Source organism: Spea bombifrons, chromosome 7 (genome assembly GCF_027358695.1).
Source record: "Spea bombifrons isolate aSpeBom1 chromosome 7, aSpeBom1.2.pri, whole genome shotgun sequence".
NCBI lineage: Eukaryota > Metazoa > Chordata > Amphibia > Anura > Pelobatidae > Spea > Spea bombifrons.
The window spans coordinates 42730591-42752730 of NC_071093.1; the positions used below are offsets into that span (position 1 = coordinate 42730591).

Below are 22140 nucleotides of genomic sequence, written 5' to 3' on the forward strand. Positions count from 1 at the left end.
GTCAATTAATAAATCAAATTAAATTCCAGTTCCATAATATAAAAGCATTCTTTTCCATAATTAATCAAATTTGCGTTTAATTGTAGTCGTAATGCTTTTAGCACTTGTATTAATTAATTATAATTTTGGTATAAAAAAAAAAAAGCCCATAATAACATAACATGTCTCAAAATGAATTGATATAATATTTTAAATTAATTAGATGAGTTCTGCTTTAGGGATAAAAATTGAGAGTGATAGATACTGACTAAAGAATCTGAATAATGTTACGGACGTTAAAACATTTCTCGCTAGAAAGTTAATTTCTGAAATGATCAAAAAAGACAGCCTGGGCTGGTTAAAAAAAAAAAAAAAAAAAAAAAAAAAACAGCGTTTAAAGGATTTTTATTTTTTTTCATTTTTTTTGTATAAACTACAATATATGTTTAACTTCTTTACCCCCCCCATAATTTTTCTAGCCTATATATATATATATATATATATACTGGGTTTATTCACAAAAAAATCAGAATTTACCAGGGTTGGGCTGTCTTCAATAATGAGAGCGTCAATCCTTCTCTTGCTTCCCATTGGTTGTCTACCGATTTGAAACCCTGACCTTCAGATTCAGACAACGTATTTTATATAAATCGGTTGAAAGCGTCTGTAGCTTCCTATCTGGGGTTGAACTCTGGCCATCAAGGGCAAATATGCCGTCACGGTTCATAGGTGTCTGTAAAACTGGGCAAAAAAAAATTCTGCTGTTTTTTGGATATCGGAAAAAGTTTCCCCGTAGCTCGGAGCGTGAATTTGCATTTCTGAAAGTTAACGTGAAAGACGTTGGCTCGTAACTATTGTTAATGCTTTGTCCTCTATTGTTCACCATTGATCATGAATTAAACATGAATAGATTTTAAAAGCTTTCATTCAATTAAGCAGGAAATCAAGCATCAAACAAAAATCTAATTTTTTGCATTTTCTTTGAATGAATATTAAACAGGTAATCACTTATGATTAGATTCTCTTATTCGTCTATTAGCCGGTCGGACTTGGCTGCTCAAGTTTGACAATTAAAGGGTGACGCGAGCTCTGGATTTTGTAATTGCATAAGATTTTTATGCATAATTTAATAATTTATCAAAAAAAAAGGAAAATAACGACATCAAACTTAAGAAAAACCTGGAGATTATTATTAGCTGAGATGGCACAAAGTAAAAAAAAGAATTTTTTTTTAAATCTACACTGACCATGAAGATCTCATTGGGGTTAAAGCTCAGGGTCGATCTAGTTTCTAGTATCTACCTTATGGAACCCTCTATGGTCTCTACAATTTACCAAGTGCTCCACTGCTGTTATTTTGGGCTTGGTGATTGAACTCAAAAGGACACACCAGCTTCTTGGACCATGTAAGGTCCACTTCTGCATCTACTAGACATCCTGACAATACATTTGATGCCCTGTTCATCCCCAGATGAAAACTTGAGCAAGCACTGAACTCATGAAAAAAACTTTTCTATTGAGTGTCACAGCATCCAGATATAAGACGAGGAGATGAGGGTTTAGGAATTTCGGCAAATCCTGATTTTACTAGGTTGTGCTTTCGATATTTATTCAAGTGGAATACATTTCATACAATATTGTTAATTAAAAGCCGAGGTACTCCCAATCCTAAAAACAACTGCTCTTTTATTTACCTATTTTTAAATATTTAAACTTAAACCTGACCCGCTTGTATAAAATCGCATGATTTTAACCATGTGACCATTTTTTTCGATTTGATATCGGGGTGCTTTTAAATGTATCTCCTTATCTTATCTTGGTGTCTTCTGGAAAAAAACTTCAATATATCCGCTATGGCGACGCTTACTGAACGTATATTACAGAAATAATGTATTTACTGACACCACCATGAAATTGAATCACTTAGAGGCTAAGAGTGCTTTATGAGGACCTGCGTCTCAGGGGGGGGGCGATGGCGTTTCGTTTTAACGCCGGGGGAAGCGATCAAATTACGGGAGTCATTATCCAGTAAAGCGGAGGGGCGAAAGGAAATGTAATTATTGCAAAAGGAGAATGATTTGGAACATTCAATGACTAAGATTGCCGCTTTATTTCTGGTTACCTAAATTCAGACGAGAGAGGGGCAAGATTTACAATCAACACTCCGCTAGTGATTGGTTAATTACACAGAGCAAGTAATTAACTATTCAGATTAGATGGAGGGTATAAACATACGGGTCATGGACTTAATCCCATTAACAGAAACGTCAAATATTTATATTTCCGCTTAAACGAGAAAAAAAAAAAAAGTTTTAAACCCAGGCTTAAACCGGAGTTTCAAGATATGATGTCATATCCCAACACACCGCAATGAGAACATCGGCTAGTAGTACTGCCCCGAGCCAGGCCTAGGGCAGCTCCGAAGGGATATACACCTCTGATGCCCATAACTGCGGATATCCGCTCAAAAATGTGCCAGGCCGACCAAATCTGCATTATTTTCCTTTTTTATTTTGTGTTGTGCTACATGCGGGAGCGGCCATCTTGATTTCAACGCCATTCCTCATTCTAGGATGCCTGTGATAATGGCTTTACAGAGGACATTTGCGGCTGTATAAGAACTAGAGGCCCACGGGCAGCCGGCTAAAACAGGAAGTGGACTGACAGTAGGATTCTGACACAATCCATGTTGAGGGAGCATGGGAAACGAAAGAACCCCAACTATTTATTTTTGTGAGGATACCGATGATGGTTTTGAGGAGAAAAAAAAAAAGTAATCTCTATCATAATCTGGATCCGGTCATTAAAACCATTAGCAGTGAAAACGCAGACCCCCGCCAGCCTCAAATAACCACCGACACGTTCCTACGGCAGGCGTTTTATTTATTAATGTGAGGGAGCGATGGCTTTCGCTCGGCTGCTTCCTGTTTCCTCGCCTTCGCCTTGAAGTGGTGTCAGAAAACCTATTTTGTAAACTAATTAAAACGAGGGGAAAATTTCATATTGTATTCCAACTGTCAGTAACTGAACAAAAAAAAAAAAAAAGATTTCAGAAGATGAAGAATCCAATGCTTTCTAGAATATTCTTCTGGATGCCGACATGTTGCGTTTCAATGAATTTTTCTATAGAATATTACTAAATGGCTGTGAGGATTAACCGCTTACCGTTTACCTCACACAAATGTCCTATAAGCCAAACAAGCGATGCTCCGGAAGGGCCTGGATAACCGAGGGTCCGTCTAGATGTACCCAGAATCCTCGGGGTATTGGAAAATAATAAAAATAAAAATTAATAAAAATTCTTTATTTTATTAAATGGGTTCTAGGTTTATGAAGAACCCGAAGGATTCCATTTACTTCTGTGGCTGCTGTTTATTATGCTGACATCATATCCCAGCGCTCAGCATAATGGACATCATATCCAGTCGTGCTGTAATATGACATCATATCCAGTTGTGCTGTAATATGACATCATATCCAGTTGTCGGTCTCATATTATCACATATGTTACATTACTGGTCGCCTATAGAAACGGGCATTTTACAACAGCAGTAAAGAACATCCGTGCTCTGAGAACAGAAAAGGCCGTTAGTGTACATACGTGTGAGCAGAAAAACAGCTACCTTCTCCCAAATAACCTTCATTTCAAGCTCGGGACAGAACACTGTGAATTTCACATTGCTGCATTTAATTTACATAAAGAGAAAATTATCACCTTCTTACAGTTTCATTGTTTATGTATCACTTATCACACTCATTTGTCTGTGAATAATTTTCATCATGACAAAAATGCATGATGGAATTATATAAAATTAGAATATGACTAAAAAAAATGGCTGCCTAAGAAAGTTTTATTCATTGAAGTAGCGAAATAATTCTGTTATCTCAATTAAGTCATCTCTCTTGGCCTACTCTGAAACCAGGAAATATAACAGGAAGCATACTTAAGTACACTTCCTGCACACACAATTTACAGACGTCTATGCAATACAAGACGGACCCACATACAAAGAGGCTTATGATCTTACATTGCAAGATGGCCTTTAGTTATTAAATTGTGCATTAAAGGTGCTGTTCCACTTAGACAAAATATTAATGTCAGCCATTAATCCAGAATGACTGGAGGCACCGTAAGGTGCTCGGCTTGTTTCTGCCGTCACTACGGAGTCCTTCGTATTGTAGAGTCTTCTGGCTGGCTCGCCAATTGTTATTATCTTCAATGTATATAACAATACATTACTCGCCGGGCACCTTCTCCCCTCCATCTACATCTTCTGGCCTGAAATGCATCATTGTTTAATCCTAGCTCTGCTACAGAACATTAACTCCGGTCTCACCTCCTTGAAAATGCGACGTTTTATCTTTATAAACCTTGCGGCACTTTTTCCAATTAAAAACCGCAATCGTTCTGTGATTGAAAGAACCATAAACCTTTGTCTAGATCACCAACCTCTTGGACGCTATACGTCTGAAAATTGTTGCCAGAACTTTTCGTAACAATAGAGAAACATGGAGGTCCTTCAGCGCATGGCGGCCGGCTGGATACATGCGTATGAAAGCATAGTATGTTGGCATCTGTATCAAGTTGGTGGCCGTACATTTTGTGGCCGCTTCATCACCCCCCGGTCCGCTATTATGCTATTACGGTAGCCTTTAGGAATCTGAACGGATTAAAATTTCAATTAAAATTAAATATTGGCAATTTAAAATGAAACTCGGAAGGAACCTCTGTAACGTTGCAGTTTGACCGCATCACAAAATAGAAATAATATCCCTTAACAGAAGACGGGGAGGCGGGTGATCTCGTAACATACGACCTCAATCCCCATTAACTGCAAACCGGCACGTGAGAAAAAAAAACAGAAAAAAATTGACTTTTTTTTTTTTTTTTTTTTTTTAGAAAAATAATGCGGATTTTGCCGCTAATGAACAGAAAGACTTCTCGCGCCACCTCCCCGTTCCTTGAATCCGACGCTGCACGAAAACCTTAAATAAAGGATAATGAGCAGAAGTGGATGATGGTAGAGATGAAATGTCTATGAATCCGCCGGAGGGGTCTCCTGATGAAGGTCAGAGTGGGTTGGGGGAGTTTGGCCGTAGCCCGGATCACTAATGAGACTGTATTCTTTACATCATCTTTGATGAGCTGAGGAAGTGACAGCCATGGCAGACATTTCTGTTGTGCTTCAGCATATCTAGACAAACTGCTTTGGTTTTTTTTTTTATTGTGTGATTTCTAATGTTTTTTTTATGCTTATTGTTATGTTTTTTTTTATTTCATCCACAATCTGGGTCTTGGTCCTGGAGGCCATTTTTGGGTTTGGAAACCCAATTTCCGAATGGTTTCTCAAAGGATCAGAGAGAACTACCCCCTGATGCTGACGCCTTATATAAAATACAATAACGAGACTTCACTTTAATAAATAAATAATAATATTAATATTAATAAATACCCATCATAATAATAATTACCCGGTAGTAAGCCGACCACTATCTTGTAGGGCAGAAATTGGGGTGAGTAGAGAGATGGATAAACAATGTGAGGGTGTTTTTAGGCTAAAATAATGAAAAAAAGGAACATTAGTTTGAAATCATGAGCACTATCGCCAATATAACACTTTGTGGCTCATTCCGCCAGTGCCAGTGCCACTTCGTCGTTGCCAATCCAGTCCTGTTGCATAATGACATCATATCCCCTCTAAGACATCTTCTTTGTCGTGTAACTCTTATTCAAAGGGTTTATGATCCGGACGTATAAAGGCTTTTGCACAATATGTGTTACACGTAGATGAAAGGTGCTTGGGCATGCGCCAGGATTTAAGAAAGCGGACTATTAAGAAGAAAAGAAGAAGTATATAATAATAGTCAAAGCCATCATTCTTTAAAAGTAGACTTTTTTTATTCTTCACGTCATACATGCAGTAATCAGGATTAATGTGCGTGGCCCCAGAATACATAGATCAGCAGATAATGGAAGACAATTATAGCCTCTTATCGGGATACGTTAACGGTCACGTAAAAGTAAATCCGCATACCTAGCAATTCTACATTAGAATTCTGGGCGCAGCCAATAGGAGTCAAGCGATTCAAAGACCTCTCCTCTTATTGGGTAAAGTGATTGGCTACATTGTAGCTGTATATCAGGTTAACCATCCGGTAGCTCCTAAGATGTTACTGAATCAAATGTCTCGTGATTAAGAGTTGTAGTTCATTAGCATCTGGGAAACTACCTCTTGACACCAGGCTCTGGCCAGCGGGGCCGAAAGACATTAATGGGATTAATGGGCTGCTCACCTCTCTGCACTACTCCTTAGCTCGCCCCATTCACACACACACTCCGGCTCTGATGACTCTCGGGGAGCTAGCCATGGTCCTGAATCAACGTACTCAGTGGAATAGGGTACTGACCATGGTCCTGAAGTCAGTTGTGGTAATCGATGGCTGTAGATCAGATGTTTTGGGTGTAGCGACCTCGTGAAACCACAAACATTTTATGTACAGCTTGAAAAAGACCAAAATTGGCGATCCAGCAGGAGACAAGGAGATCCGTCCTCCACGCACCCCTTTCCAGCTTGTGCCAACGATGGGGACCCCCGGCACCAATCTGCCATCACCATACGGGTCAAACCATCACAAAACCTGATCAAGTTTGGTTTCTTTATGACCTCATCTACTTGTAGCTGATGTCCCAAAAGAAAACCTCCCGGGACAATTAACATGCTCACATGTAATCAGGCACACGTTACTCTCTTTTACTGCCATGCAGGACAGAAAACATAGAAACCCAGGCGACGTTTTCTTTGCATAATTAATATAGAACACTTAATAAAATGATAAGATACTTAAGTATATAATGTTACCATTAAAGCACCAGGTTTCTCGCTAACTAGTGAAACACATTTCATTTCCTTTATGTTCTGAAACAGGTTTAGCCGGCCCGCAATTAAACTACAAATCCCATAATGCTGAGCCATTTCTCCGTTTTAAACACAAAATATCATTAAAATGTTTACATTCTTTTATAAACATCCTTTAACCCTCTCATGGAAAGTAATGCACTACTTACCCTATTGGTACTCAACGAGTTAACATGCTTGCATAGATTTCTGCATAAAACAGTGTCGGTTTGGTTGAAACACAGTGTATTTGCCAAAAAAATATAACTAAAACACTGACGCGTCGCCATAGCTCACTGGTAGCTGCCTGTTTTTGCTAAATAAACCTAACAAGACTTTACCGTTGTAGTAAACAAGGACTTCACAAACTGTGCAGTAACAATGGCGTAACGATATAGTATGGAAGCAGATGGTGACCTCCAAAAGTCACGTTAGAAACCTTGTTTTTCCTCCAACCGTCCACTAAGCTCAAATTTATTGTTCAAAGATCTTTTTTTTTTTCCCTTTAATAATTTCCCTTCTGGAGCAGCAAACATTTTCAGGACCATCCCGGCTTAGGTATTCTGGGCTGGTCGCTGACCAAATGGCAACCCTTTCAAGAGAATCCTCTTGGTCGCCCCACAAGACCACACACCATGTCTCTTTCATACATTCAGAATCCCAATGAATACATAGATCCTTTGCCCATGTGATTGTGGAGACTTTGGTTGCACCCCTTTCAGGTACCGCTCTACCTTCTACCCATTGGGACATTTGTTGGGATGACTATCGGACTATCGACCCTCAGACTATCGACCCTGTGGACCTTTTTGTGATGTTGGAACAACACAGTTGAGGCTCGTGGACAGAGCTGGGAACAGCTTGTTTTCGGATTGTTGGCTTCTAGAATCTAATGAACGTGGTACAGAGACCACACGATTCAATGGGTGGTTTTGGTGTAATGAGCCGCATTGCCCACCAAGTTGCGTCCTATGACATGATTGGGTGTAAAAGTGTAGAACCTCCAGCTAAGTTCTAGAGTTCCAGCTGAGTTCCTGACTTTGACACAGCCCTATGTGGCACGATTAACCTGGGATGAAGGAGATGTTTTTATGAGGGGAGAGTAAAATAATTATAATGTAAAAGCCTCCCTCATTAAACCCTCCATCTGCTGAACTCATGCATGAAATGAGAACACGTTTGGCCCTCACAGGCGCCCTAAATGTCACGGAATCTGATTTCATGTTTCGATAGAGTTTTGCGCTTTCAGTTCCCAAGGGCTTGGGAAACAGCTGATCCATCTTGCTGATATCAAACATCTAACCACATTTGAGAGTTGAGCGTACAGGCATGCGCGAACGCCGCCTTTTAATATTAAACCTGTTGGAGTTGAGGCTTCGTTATCCCACCCTTACTCTGCTAGAGTGACAATTACCCTTTAAAGACATCATTAGAACGTTCCTGCTGAAGGTTATTTTATAGATTGGGCTGGGCTGCGAAATCAGAATAAATTAGGCCGGAATAGGAAAAGGGGATAATAATTTAGGGGAAAGAAATCATGTTTAGAAATACTTGGCAGCCCGAGCAACGGTTGCTTGATACATCTTTCAGACCCTTGGAGCCCCCCCTCTGTGCGCGTCGCAGTTAAGTAAACAGAAGCAGACGTCGCATGGAAATCGTTCTCGGTAGGAAGCTCGGGGAGAACGAACGCCAAACCGCGATCCCAGCTGGGTGTTCGGACAAACAGCATTCAGGCTCCTGCGGCATCATTAACTCCGCGTGCCAGAGCCGTAGCTCGTAATTTAGGTTACGCGATGGGTTGAACATGAAGCATCCCGTTCCACCGGTCAAAAACAGCCTTTCGACCAAGGGTGGGAAGGGCTTTTCAGGACTAGGTAGCCTTCGATGATCACAGAAGGGATGACTTCATCGGCATAAAGCTATGAGGTCATCATTTTTAAGTTCTCATCTCACTAATTTTATGAGATTTATTCACTAAAGGGAGAGCTGATAAGACAGGTTGTGTTATACATTGCGAGGGTCTAACCTCAATGAGCTGTTGGCGCAGGAAGAACCCTGTACAAGGTATAGTTAATTATACATTATACAGGGCCGGCTCAGCCCTTCTTGCTGAAGGAACCTGGCAATGTATTATGAATAGTGAATAAGAGAGTGGAAACTATAACTCATGGAAACTCTCCTATCAGCTCTCCCTTTAGTGAATATACCCCTTTGTCTGACCAGGTTGAACTCATATTTACCGGGGGCTTTGGACAAGATATTATCTAAACGAGGCATATGGTCAAAAGGAGGCATCTACTAAAACATTGAGCCAGATTCTAAGGGAGACTTTCTACCATGACTGGATCATTTGCAAACAATGGATAAAATAAATCCCATGATAAAGGGAATTCTTTCTTTCCCTGGGGGTTTCTAGCTGCCTATAGAATGCAAAAATAAGATAAATGAGGAAATACACGAGACCTGTTCAAGAAGACCTAAAACTGCAGGTACAGCGAGTACAGCGAGGTATTATACAAATAAGAATTGCATTCTATCGAGGTCACATGATATTAATGGAAGCACGGTCTTTGCAATATGTCTCATCTACCCCTTGGATAAAACATGGCGGCACGAATCTATAGCGTTCTTCTCAAGGCTTGGGTATCTCCGGTAGTTTATGAACTACATCTCCCACAATCCCATGGAGTTCACGTTGAGATCACCTGTTTGTCCATCACGTGTAACCTCCACAGAAAAGAAGGATATCAAGGTATTTATAAAGCTAGTGGATTCTTATGGGTCATACCATGTCCTAATGTTAAAGGGACATTATATATCTCCTTAAAATGTCTAAAACGTATCACATTTAGGTGGTTTGAATAAGTTTGGGGCTTCCAATCTGAATTGGAGATTTCATGCATTCTCCTTGGTTCTTTGGTGCAGGTATGGAAGCTCAGGGGTGTCCAACCCATTCCCCGGAGGTCCAATTCTGTCAGAGCTCCAGGATTTCTCTCGATATGTATTTATTCTATTAAAGAACACAGCACTTTGCTTGCGTTCCACAGATAATCTGTTTCCGTTCAATATAGGTTCTAAGCAGTCAACGATCTAGAACAGCCTGGAATAGCGGGCTCCTGTGCATGTGCATCTAAAATGAATTTCAAAATAACTCTAATTTGATAAATGTGTCTTAATATACAAAAGCCCAAAGGCCTCATTAGCATCGTAAAGTCCCTGAATACATTTACCACGTGACATCAAGGTAAATTATTGGGAATGTGGAAACTGATCGGCTATAATTTCACTTTTACTAAATGCTTGGTTATTTCATGGGTTCTACTAGCTTGAGATCTGCTCAGTGATCTGCCCGGGTGGTTTTAGTTAATTAGGTATGAAAACAGACCCAGAACAATGAAGTTCCACCATCTCCATGGCAGCCACCAACAAACCTTCCCCAGCGTCTACCGCAGGAGTCTCCTTGTAGCCTTATCCATGGATCAGCTGGAACGAAGACCGTATCCTTCCAAGGCATCTAGAAGCGTTAGACAAGCATATTTCATAATATTTAACCAGACCCTTGGTCACATGATGCCTCCAGAGACAGAGTTAACAGAGGTATTCGGCTTGTGAGGTTCCCACCGCGGTGTTCCTTGAGGGAGGTTGGTGGAATCGCTTGTGTTGGGAACGGAAGGACCTCCTCAACAATCCCCACCTCTTACACATCGATCACAAACTCCGGGTTTGTGTAGGAGAATCCGTCAAATTCATTTTGATCCAGGTTCATGATAAAGAGTTTGTCGGTGGGAGTGAGATCCAAAGGTTGACGAGTAAACTCCTTGTCAAAATTGGACGTGTCTCTCTTGTCCTTCTGTAAAGGGGGAGAATCGAACAAACCCTCGGTTATACAGGGGTGAGAGAGTGACACGATGATCGATGGGATGGTACCGGCGGGTGAATCATTCTACAGCCAATAAAAAACTTTGCACTCCAACAGAGAAGATAAAAAAAAACCATTATAAAAAACTTTTCAACAGATAAAATAATTTATATATTTAATTATAGTTTTTTTATATTTTCATTCCGTTTCTTTAGGTTTATGTTATTATTTTATTAAAATAATTAAGAAAAGAAACTTGGGAAGGGTCGCAGGTCACCATTTTACCCAATTCTTTAGGTGCAGGACAGGAAAAATATTAATCGTAACCCAAAAGCGGCATTCCCAGCACGTAACGTGGGTATATCATTAAAAACAAAAAATGGGTATTTGTTTGCAGCTAGGTTCGTTTTCATCATTCTGGCACTCAAAAAAAATACAAGGTTTTAAAATGATTATTTAATTATTAAATTACAGGGGAAAAAGTAGCTCTGGAACTGAAATTATAATTAAGAAATGGCAGAAATTATCCAAGGAAATTTATTTTGCGATTGTGGATTCCATTTTGAGTTATTGGGCGTTGGGTTTAAGAAGTGAACCTTAAAAATCTGTCTTATTGCCATGGCAACCAATTGAATGGTCCAATTAACAGGACATTTTTAGGTTTTTTTTTTTATGGTTTTAAAACCACTTTTCAAACTAAAGTGACTTTTTATATGTAACCCCGTGACGGCATCAGCTACCATCCGTGATATACGTTGAGATGACCTTGACCAACCCCACCTGATGCCCTGAGATCCGAGGGCAGAAGCTTGGCCAACATCAAGTGATCCCTATGTTATATCATAACGGGAAATATTTATACATCAGAAATAGCTGAAATATATTTACTTCGGCTGATAAAACTTAATGTGTCGAATGACACCCAGGGCAACTCTGACTCACACCTTACCCAGATTAATGGTTTCCATCTGAAGAAGAGACCTCCGAGATCCCATAAGATCATGTAGCTTTATAACGTTTTATACGTCGGCCCAATAAAAGGAACCATCTTTCACTAAATCCTCCACTAAATACCCAGGAGCCCAGATCCTTCACAAATTATACTCCTTTCCACCCAGAATTGTTTCAGTTCCGCGTTAGGAGATAAAGCTGATGTCTTAACCGACTCTCTCTCCCTCCAATCAAATCGCTTATTGTCCTTGCAGCAATGTAAGGGTTAAGTCCCCGCAGCAGCGGCAGAATCTTTTTTTTTTTTTTTTACCCATCTCTCGGAGAGATGCCCAGAACCCACATGTTCTGACAGTTACCATGGCAACCTCCCTACCACGTTCCACGCGGCACACTGTTAAGAATCGCAGGCTCTGGTGATCTCTCACGAGAGAGGAGCGCTGGTATAGATTCTTGCGACTTACGTTCCTCCGACCCTTTCCAGGACGTCAAAACGCGTTAACGAGCCTTAATGTGTAACGAGTAATGTATTCACTAAAGGGAACGCTGCTATAGATCTAGGGCTATCCCTTACTGCCTTGGTAGGACTATGACCGGCCATATCGCTTAGGTGGTGGCCTCATCTGTAGATACTTTACGTGGCTCCACCATTGTGGGAATGGCACGAATTGGTGGTCTATGTAAAATTCAGCTTGGGATACTTTGGGGAGCCTCACGAGCTCTTATTTACTCTTAAAAACGCGGAATTCTTGGCAGGTCTGGTCTTCTACTACCCTGCGATGGTTACGTTCTTCTCACCAGATCCTCATTGTCGTTTTAACGCGAGATAAGCGGTTTATAGACAATTAGCCAAGATTGTGACAATTCATTAAAAAAAAAAAAAAAAACATTCCTGGGATCCAAATCACAAGGAAGAAATCCAACGCAGAAACCGGGATTCCAGCTCAGAGTCAGCATTTATTCCATTGAATATGGAGAGATAAATTGGCACATTCCGTCTACGCCGACGATCGGTAACACGGAGAGGGGAAGAGGAGGGATTGCCACGGCGGATACTTTGTAGCAGACTACTCAAAAATATATAAAACTTTTCCTGACTTTGGGAAGACTCGGCCGTTATTCAGGCATCGCTTTGACTACGTCTTGCATATCGGTTAAAGGATTTTTTTTTTAGGATAACAGCAGGTCGAGAAACGAGAAAGGTCTTCGGTTCTAGAAAACCCCCGGACCCGAGGAGTTTAAGGGCCACGGAAGATAATTGGGCGTTTGCGTGGGTTTTAAAGAAGATACAGTCCTACGGGGGGTCTTTAACCCAACTAAAGCAGACGGACAACGACGGAGGTGCAAGTCCAGAAACAAAAGGGGTCTTTCAGTATTAACGGCCTGAACTTCTATGTATAGTTAGCTACGAGGGTCGTTCTTTAGTTAGAGGGGACCCCCTCTATAAATTACCATGATTCCTGGTCATGTGTATGCAGACCCCCTACGTGTAATAAACTATAACCTCTGCCAGTGAAAAACCCACAACAAGTAGCTTAAAGTTTGGCCTGGCTGAGCGTCATGGGAATGGAAGGGTCATGTAATGTTTCCCGGTTGGCTGCTCTTGTGCTGTAACAATCTTTGGGAGATTGACACGCTGGTGGCTCTTAGGAAATACAATAATGGGAAGCGACCAGCGTTTAAATGGTTAAAGGACACCTAGAATTCCGAACGTCGCCCCAAGATGAATTCCTCCCCCAACGCTGGAGTAACGGCTGGCTTAGACTACAACTCTCATCACTCAGAGACCAACTCATTTAAATTCATCCTGAAGGAGCTTTGGACCTTATGCTGTCAATGTTTTTGCTTTAAGCCCATGGGCACAAAGGGAAGTGGCTGATGAGGATGATGAGAGTTGTAGTTAAATCCCAGCAGGCCCATAACTTTAATTTACTGGCTTTCAGAAGGAAACGCAGCCCCGTGCCTTATCATCCGTCTCATATATACACGAGTCTGGGGCTAGGCTGATGGCAATCGCTGCTTGGCTACAACCCACATCGTGCATGCTAGGAGTGATGGGCGTTGTAATCCAACAGAAATCCAAAGCATGCCCTCGGGTGGCTTTGATGCAACGTCTACGGAGAATTTTTTATTTGACATATTAACAAGAAACCATGACCTTCAAAAGACTTGATTTTTTTTACATACGGGGAGGAACAAAAACCCCAGCAGCTCCAAAGCAAGCAGCTCGTACGGGGCCCCGGCTGCCGGACATGCAGAGGGTAGAGAGTTAATGCTTGGCTAAAGCCGCATGCAGAATGGCCAATTTGTAGAGGAGCCCCAGGCATTTGCTGTGTTTGCGTATTATCCGCTCCGCTCATGCAGAAATGATGATGGGGAGGACTAAGGGGGGGATGGAGGGGAAGGTCTCACACACAGGAACATCTGCTGGGTTTTGCCATCGATACATTTTGGCCCCTGTGGAAATAAACGTGGAGCGGTCGGCGCTCCGAAGCCGCGTAAGACAGGCCGAGGCTGAACCTGTGATGTCACAAGAGATTTGGCAACGTGCGGCCCATGGGGGCCATGGCTCAGCTGTCAAAGACTCCGGGGAGTGGGAGTTAACCCTCCGTATATCTGCTAGGCATGCGCATACCCCCCCTGCTCATTCCTGCACGCTCTGTATGGAAGGACGGAGCCCTGGCAATTAGACTTAATACATATTTATATATCCATCTCCCTCTGATGTGGTTTATAAAGACGTTTATACAAGGAAGCAGGGCTCTGGCTACATCATTACTCAGGGGGAACTTGGGTCACGACAAGCCCACCCTTAAAAAGTCTTAAGATCTCAAGGGAAGGGCTGCGCATGTTGCTCGCGGCTAATCCCCATGCTCACTAATGCGTCTGCTTGTTCATTTAATGGGTTGAAAACACTTTTTTTCAGCTTTTTGCTAATGGTTATAACATGGAACTGGCTGCAGGGCTCCGCGCAGGCACGCTCTGCACGATGGCGTTTACGCGCAGGCAGAGACGACGAGTTCTATGGCACACGGGCGCCCGGCGTGAGCCGCTTTCGCTCCCAGGAGAAGCCATCTTTAGTTCTTGATCTCCTCTTTTATAAAAACAGAGTTAATGAATGAAAAGCCTTCAAATTCAGACTGGTCAATGTTCCTGATGACCTCCTGGTCGGGCGGCGTTAACACCGGCGGGTGGCGGGTGAAAAACCGGTCGAAGTTCTCAGCGTTTCGGCCGCACTATGGGAGGAGGGGGAAAATAAATGAACCATGGGAAATGATAAGAAATAAATGTAACAACAACAAAAGAGCGAATTCTCAAACCAAATGGAATTAAAAAAAAAAGATGTATAGTAGAGGGAAGGGATTCTGAGCGAAGGAATGGATAAAGTACAGAAGTGCAGGCTTCAGATGGGAAGGCCTCAACGTGCCCCTCTTCATTAATTTTGTTGTGGGGGGAGGTCTTCGTTATCTACCCCTACTTTGAAATTTAGACTGGTCTATTAATGGACAAACTGCTGGGGGGGGGCAAAGTTCACATTAAATCACAGGAGGTTAAAGGGTTAAGTCCGTCAGCGTTTGGGACAGATTAGTAAAGCATAAAGATAATAAAAATATATATCCCGGCCTCGTCCTTCTTTTCTGACATCACTGTGACTCTTATGAAAATAGATTAAAGCTGCTCATTTGCATATGGGGTCAAAGTGGGCGGAGACAGGAGTATATACTTTGTAGAAGAGCTGTTGGAAAAGTTAGTGTGACGTTTTCCGTGAGCTGGATGGTGGGCGCCATCTTTTGCGCATGTATACATATTAAATGAAGCAACCCCCCCCCCCCTCCCGGTGCTCAGTGAGGAAATTGGGGGGTGTGGGATGTACGAGGGGTTAGGGGACAAGTGGAGGGTATTTTCCCATCTGAATCCGTCCAGAATCCTTTAATATTGAAAGCTGCAGACAGTTAACAAAAAGCGGGACAACATGTAAACGGATGGTGATGACATCACAGTGAAACATTTTATCACGGGAACACACACGGGGAATCGGACAAATGTTTCACTGCCTTCTGGGAAATCCTGCCTATGATAGGTAAGTAGGGGTACCTGACAGCCCTACCCCCGCTGGTGCAAAATTCATTTAATTAAGATCTGAGACAAAATTATCGATGTCCAATAAAGATCCTGTCCTGAAGTTCTCACCCTTCTTCTGACCAACAAAGGCCGCTTGAACCACCCAACGGCAAGAAGGAGCTTAAACTGGAGCCGTTACGCTGGCTGCTGCTATGGTCTACCCATAAGGTGGGTTTCTAATGTATATATAATGCTTATGTTTTTTGGGGAAGAGTGATAGATCCTCTCTGAAAGCCGTATCGGTTTGTTGGAGGTGAAAGGCTTCAGCGATGCTCTACGGCACGAGGTCGCCTGTTTGAAGAGCCTTTGGAAAAAGACTGGAGTTTTCTCCACTTTGGGCATCTACACCATAGGAAGCGATGGGGCAATGATGAGGGAACGAGAACCCGTGCATGTCGTCCATTGACTCTAATCCAATGGAACGGTCCATGAACGAAAGCTCCCGTGACAAGGCGTGCTCCATGGGTGGAAGAGGTGAGGATGATGATGTTGTGTTGAAACATGCAATCGTCAGGGATGTGCATGTTTTCACTACACGGTATATCCTGCTGGTGTCACGTCTGTAAACCATCTTGTTGACGGGAAGTGTTGACTGGCTCTCTATAGTCAATGTCCTTTCTCTCGCAGAGGGATCTTCTAGAGGACCCAAGTGATCAAAGCATTCACACCAGGAGTCTTGGCGCCATGATCCTCTAACTAAGCCTTTATTATAATTCCTGCATAACCACAGGTGAGGTTTTATTTCTCCGCTGTCTAAAGTCACAATATGTCTGGATCTGTATGTATGGCTGTAATAAAGGTTGCAGTCCTAGAGATAACGTGACTCGACTACCAGACCTCGCGGTTGACCCTTGCTATCGTTGGAGGTCTAGTAGAGGAGCATTAGTCTCCAGGCCACCATTATTATCCTTTGCAGACGTAGATTAGTGAGGGAAGAGGTCAAGGAAGACATTTCTCTAGCATAAGATCTCTTTGTCTCCAGCACTAGACCATCAAGATATTGGCCTCCACATAGTCCTCTTGGACTGGTTGTCTCTACGCCCTCTCTAGTTAGGCCACCAGTCAACTTCTACTTAGAGAAAATGGAACTGAACCCAAGCGGGGGCTTCTTTAAGGGGGGGCTTTTCTGCTCAATACGTTCCTGCGACCCAATTTTCTATATCAAGTACCCCGCGGCCCAGCGCGTTGTCTACGGCTCTTATGTTCTCGCCCTTCCATTCCTGCTCACCGGAGGAAAATAAACAGTCCTCGTCAGTCCCTATCAGCCCGAAGGTGTTAAAAGGGCCAGGTGAGGATCTGTCAGAGGCACACGTGTGTAATTAGGAGTAGGGAATAGGCGTGATCACGTGTTATCTCCACACATTCACCTCTGCTGCCGCGAGGGAACGCCCCCCCCACAAAAAAAGGTGTTAAAAATGAATTTATAATAATGAAAAAGGTGCCGTCGCACCCCGATGCCTGCAATATTCTGTCGCTGGCTGCGGAGGCTTGAGAGCCATACGTGTAGAGCGGTGCCGTGTTATAGCACACGCGGTTATCTAATGGCCAGCGCGGCATTACGTAACGTGTACGGGCCACGCGGCATCGCGCACCTTCCAGAAAGAGCCACGGAAGCAGATGGTGCAGTTTTTACCGAAATGTAACTGCAGACTACGAAGATTAAATTATTCAGACCGCCGCGGTCTTGTAAACTGTCAGAATCCCTCAGCTTCTCCGGCTCACGCTAAAATAGGTCACGGAAAAGCCAAGCAAGAGCCGGGGGTGGGCGAGAGGCGTCACGTGATCCCGCTAAAGCCCCACCTCCCCATGTAAATGGCTCCGTGGCCCCCGGGGATGGGGGGGGCAGCTCGCTTCTGTTACGATACATAGGTGAAGGCTCGGAGCCATTATTCATAGACAACGAGCCATTCTGTAACACGGTCCTGAAGAAGCAGCAACCAGGAGGAACATTCCGTTGGTTTCCATGGTAACAACACGATATTTAGAACGTCTGATAATATCGCTTTACGGATTAAGCCCATATAGTTAGTTATCCCGATATCAGGCTATACCTCTAGGACTGAGGATTATCCATGTGCCTTAAAGCCACGGAACTGGCCATTTAACCCTTACTTATGCCAGAACGATGACTAGGGCAACTCGTTAAAAGCGTTAAAAGAGTTTAAGGCGCTGTGAATTGGCAAAAGCTACGTTATCCGAAGTCAGTTTTTTTTTTTTAAGTAATAATTTAAAAATAATCGTAGTTGGCAAATTATTATTAAGGAGAATTAGGAGAATTGTGAATAGCGGGGGAGGGGTGCAGGGCGTTTAAACCCCAAGATCTGGGGGGAGCGGTATCAGCGCCCTATCGCGGAGGAAGAGTCCTGACTTTCTTCTCTCCACGTGGGAAGACATGGAGGGAGACTATTGCTGGCCACAGATCCAAGAAAGAAGCCAGACCCTCGGGAGGTAGAACGCGGCTACTGCATCGCTGCGCGAGGGAACATACAATGCACACGTGTGTAAGAATATATGACCACAGACGCACACAACGTGAAAAACACACAAGAGCCGCCGCGCTGTCACACAAAGGCACGGAAAAGGGGACGAAAGCGTGCTCACAGTGCCCACAAATGCAGAGACGCCCCAACCTGGTGCCCGCCACACACAGCGCGCACAAGTACACACACACAAACACAAACACTGCCCCCCTGGCAGCACACGGAGCCTGGCCCGGCTTACCGCTTTCGGTTTGTATGGCGGCTGCACCTCTTTTCTCTCCAGCTTCTCCCAGTCGATGTAGCGGAAGAACGCATGATCCTTGATGTCTCTCTCCCCGTCCGGACCACAACCCAGCCTTTTCCCAGGGTGCTTGGTCATGAGCTGAAAGGGAAGAGAAAGACAAAAATAATGATATATATATATATATATATATATGCACACATATATATATATATACATATATACACACACACACACACACACACATATATGATGCAGGAGGCTCCAGACAACCCGTGTCACAGCTTTAAATCCATACAAAGGTTGGCCAGGAGGGAATTTGCCCACTTGTCAATTTTATGCGTTTTACTTGCAGTTCCAAACACAGCCACCAGGGGTTGTAAAATAACTGGCAGCATTACATGATAACTGGATCCTTTCTGTCCTCCATATATGGGCTTCCTATGCATTTGTTTTGTGTATCTAATCTGGAGCCGCCTATGTTCAAGTCATTTAATTAGCCCTGTGTAAAAGAATCTAGAAGCAGATCACGCGCTGACTTTGGACGGCAAACAGGGTAAGAGTCCCAGTGACTGGCAGATAGTGCCATGCGCAGACAACGCCACTCACCGGCACACATCCAGCATTATCAGTTGAGATCCATGTGAACAACAGATCAATTGTAATCAGCTTGTACTACCCGAGCGCCGCGAGCCTTTTCTGTGTATCGATTGGCGGGGTCTGTAATCAGCTGGCGTGTGCTAGAACATGTGATCACGGCTTGTATGTCTTTGAAGCCCTCTCAGAAAAGGGGCCAAGAGTAAAAAAAAAAAAAATTGGTGGAGGTGAGAATAGGGAGGAAAACTACCTTCCACCTTCTCTTCGTTGCCCCGCGTGTCCAACACTGGGGCATGACATCATAGCCCGACATCATAGCCTTAGAAGGTTGCATGGCGGGAGAGATTTCCATGATGATCTCCCAAAAGACCTTCCGCCTACCAGGTAAAGCTGCACCTTACGTCCTAGAATCAGAACCACCTTCTTACCCCTTTGCAGATGGCCACAGCTTCCTTGGACATGGACTTGGGATACGACACGTTATGTTCCATTATGGACTGGAATAATTCATCCTCGTCCTCCCCTTCAAACGGAGCCTGAAGGAGAAAGAGAGAAACCGGATGAACGAGCGGGTCTGGGATACCTAGAGAAGCCACGGCATGGGCTAGGAGACGTTAAGGAGACGAGGACGATGGAACGGGGACACGGGACAGGGGGGCAACAAACCAAGGGCAACGGGATCACAATGACTCCACGAGGCAGGTAGAGATCTGCGGTCAAACACAACATTGGGGAGAGTCCACGGATTTCACATAATGACCTGTCCAGCCAGCATTTCGTACAGCAGGATCCCAAAGGCCCACCAGTCCACGGACCTCCCGTACGGCTGGTACGCGATAATCTGTACGAGAGGAAAGGGGGGTTTAGAATCGGCGGGCAGGGCAATCTGGTGCGTTTCTATCTGGGCTGAAGAGGTTAACGAGCAGTATGAGAAGGAGTGTAAGCTCACGTGCGGGGGGGCCCCCCAGGAGCCCACCATTCTTGCCAGGAACTCTGTATGAAAGTAACATATGGCTAGATAGCAGCTCGCGGGTCGGGTCCCCAATATGTATGTCTCTGTATTTGTTTAACACAAATTGTACAGCGCTGGCCAATACGTTTCTGGGGTACGGGTTTAATGTAACACGTTATATATATATATATATATATCATATATATAATATACATTACATAATATATATTACAGCCAGCCTGCTTTACAGAACGGTGCGAGAGAGAAGAGGCGAGCGCTAATGCTGTGAATTCCGGCACGCATTATAATCCCGGATCCAGCCGTCTAATCAAAAACTTGCAGTGACAGATCATCCGTGACAGTCCTGTCAACAAGAGACCCCCGGGGGAGAGCAGACCGCAGAGCAGCCCTTAAAGGGGCAGGGAGCTCAACTCCGCAAACCGCGCAGGGGCAGGGGGTTTCAGGGTAGCAAAAGCTGCTTCCCGGACCTTTGAGGACAAGGAGATCATGCGATGCTTCCCCCCACCCCCGGCACTGATGGCATTAAACGTTCTGCTGCTAACTATCCCAGCGCTAAACGAATCAGCGGGGAGCCTCGGCTCTAAATAATCAAACCCTTAATGTCGTTATTTGCTAAAGCTTTTCAAACACGTTAACATCCAGTCGCCCAAACAGCTAGAACGCGAGAACAAATATATACGCTCCACTGCTCAAAAGTTTGGGGTCACTCAGCTGTTTTCATGGAAAACGAGGACATTTCTGGCTGTAACATAATTACAAAAAGGGTTTCTAACCATCGATTAGCCTTTTAAACTTAAACTTGGATCAGCGAACACAACGTGCCATTGGCACACAGGAGTGATGGGAGTGATAAAGGGCCATTGGGACATGGGAGTGATGGGAGGGATAAAGGGCCATTGGAACACAGGAGTGATGGGAGTGATAAAGGGCCATTGGAACACAGGAGTGATGGGAGTGATAAAGGGCCATTGGGACACAGGAGTGATGGGAGTGATAAAGGGCCATTGGGACACAGGAGTGATGAAGGGCCTCTGTACGCCTTTGAAGAGACCCCATAAAAAAAAACCAATGTTTCCAGCTACAATAGACATTTACAGCATTAACCCTATATGTGATCCATTTCATGTTATTTTGATGGCCAAAAACAAGGAAATTCCAAAGTGACCCCAAACTTTCGAACAGCCGTGTGTGATGTGAATGTTTCCAGATTTTGACTGAAGCCAATAAAATCTATGCCTCCAAGAGAGACCGGAAAACAAATCTAAGTAGTAACACGATGACATGATGCTTTGCAACCAGTATTTCGGAGCGCTGGCGGCCATAGTCCAATTATGCCTCGGCACAGGTGGAACCTGTAAGCTGCTTTACCTCAGGTGCAATGTAGTCCGGCGTACCACAGAAAGTTTTCGTCGTGACCCCATCCCAAATGTTCTCCTTGCACATGCCGAAGTCGGCGATCTTTATGTGGCCCTCTGAGTCCAACATGACGTTATCCAGTTTCAAATCCCTACGAGGATAGAGAGTTACCAAAAAATACCAAAGGAAAGCCAAAGCCAACGTTTTTACAAATCTATGGAGTCTATAAATCTATAAATCTCTAGGGACTCGCACACTAAGGAGCGCGTACGATGTCACACGCGGGGGGAATGACATGGATCTCCGTACCGGTACACGATGCCTTTAGTGTGCAGGAACAGCAGGCCGATCGCGATCTCCGCGGCGTAGAATCTAAAGGCAGAAAAGAAGAAAGGAGTTCCATTAACGGCATGAAACAGATGTGCCGATAATACGGACTATCGTCCTACACCCCCCCAGAAGACTGCTCGGTACATGCGCATGCCGGCATATTAACTCGTTGCATACCCCCTCGGCAAAGAATGAGTTAAAAACCCATGAATGGCTTAAATAAAGCAGCGATTGTGCTAGGCCGACGTGGAATCCCGGCATTCAGGTGGACGCGGCCGGTATTATAAAGGGTTAAATATCGTTCTTCGTCTCTACAGAGAGACTGCAATGTTTAATAGGCTCCTTAAAGCCACGTTAAA

General features: G+C 43.7%; 1 protein-coding gene across 2 annotated transcripts in view; it reads right to left on the bottom strand.

Moving 5' to 3' along the window:
* Nucleotides 1–10469: 10469 nt before the first annotated feature.
* Nucleotides 10470–22140, bottom strand: part of PRKCB (protein kinase C beta) — a 57358-nt gene continuing 45687 nt past the window's right edge. The window contains exons 12-17 of one of the 2 annotated variants that reach the window (XM_053471098.1): nucleotides 21761–21823; nucleotides 21464–21602; nucleotides 19883–19963; nucleotides 19551–19658; nucleotides 18526–18666; nucleotides 10470–10725 (exon numbers count right to left, since the gene is read on the bottom strand). In XM_053471098.1, coding sequence (XP_053327073.1) covers nucleotides 10573–10725; nucleotides 18526–18666; nucleotides 19551–19658; nucleotides 19883–19963; nucleotides 21464–21602; nucleotides 21761–21823 — 685 coding nt within the window. In that variant the 3' untranslated portion in view covers nucleotides 10470–10572. Of the gene's footprint in view, nucleotides 10726–14389; nucleotides 14919–18525; nucleotides 18667–19550; nucleotides 19659–19882; nucleotides 19964–21463; nucleotides 21603–21760; nucleotides 21824–22140 lie in introns of those variants that run through there. The other variant, XM_053471097.1, reaches the window with a different exon arrangement.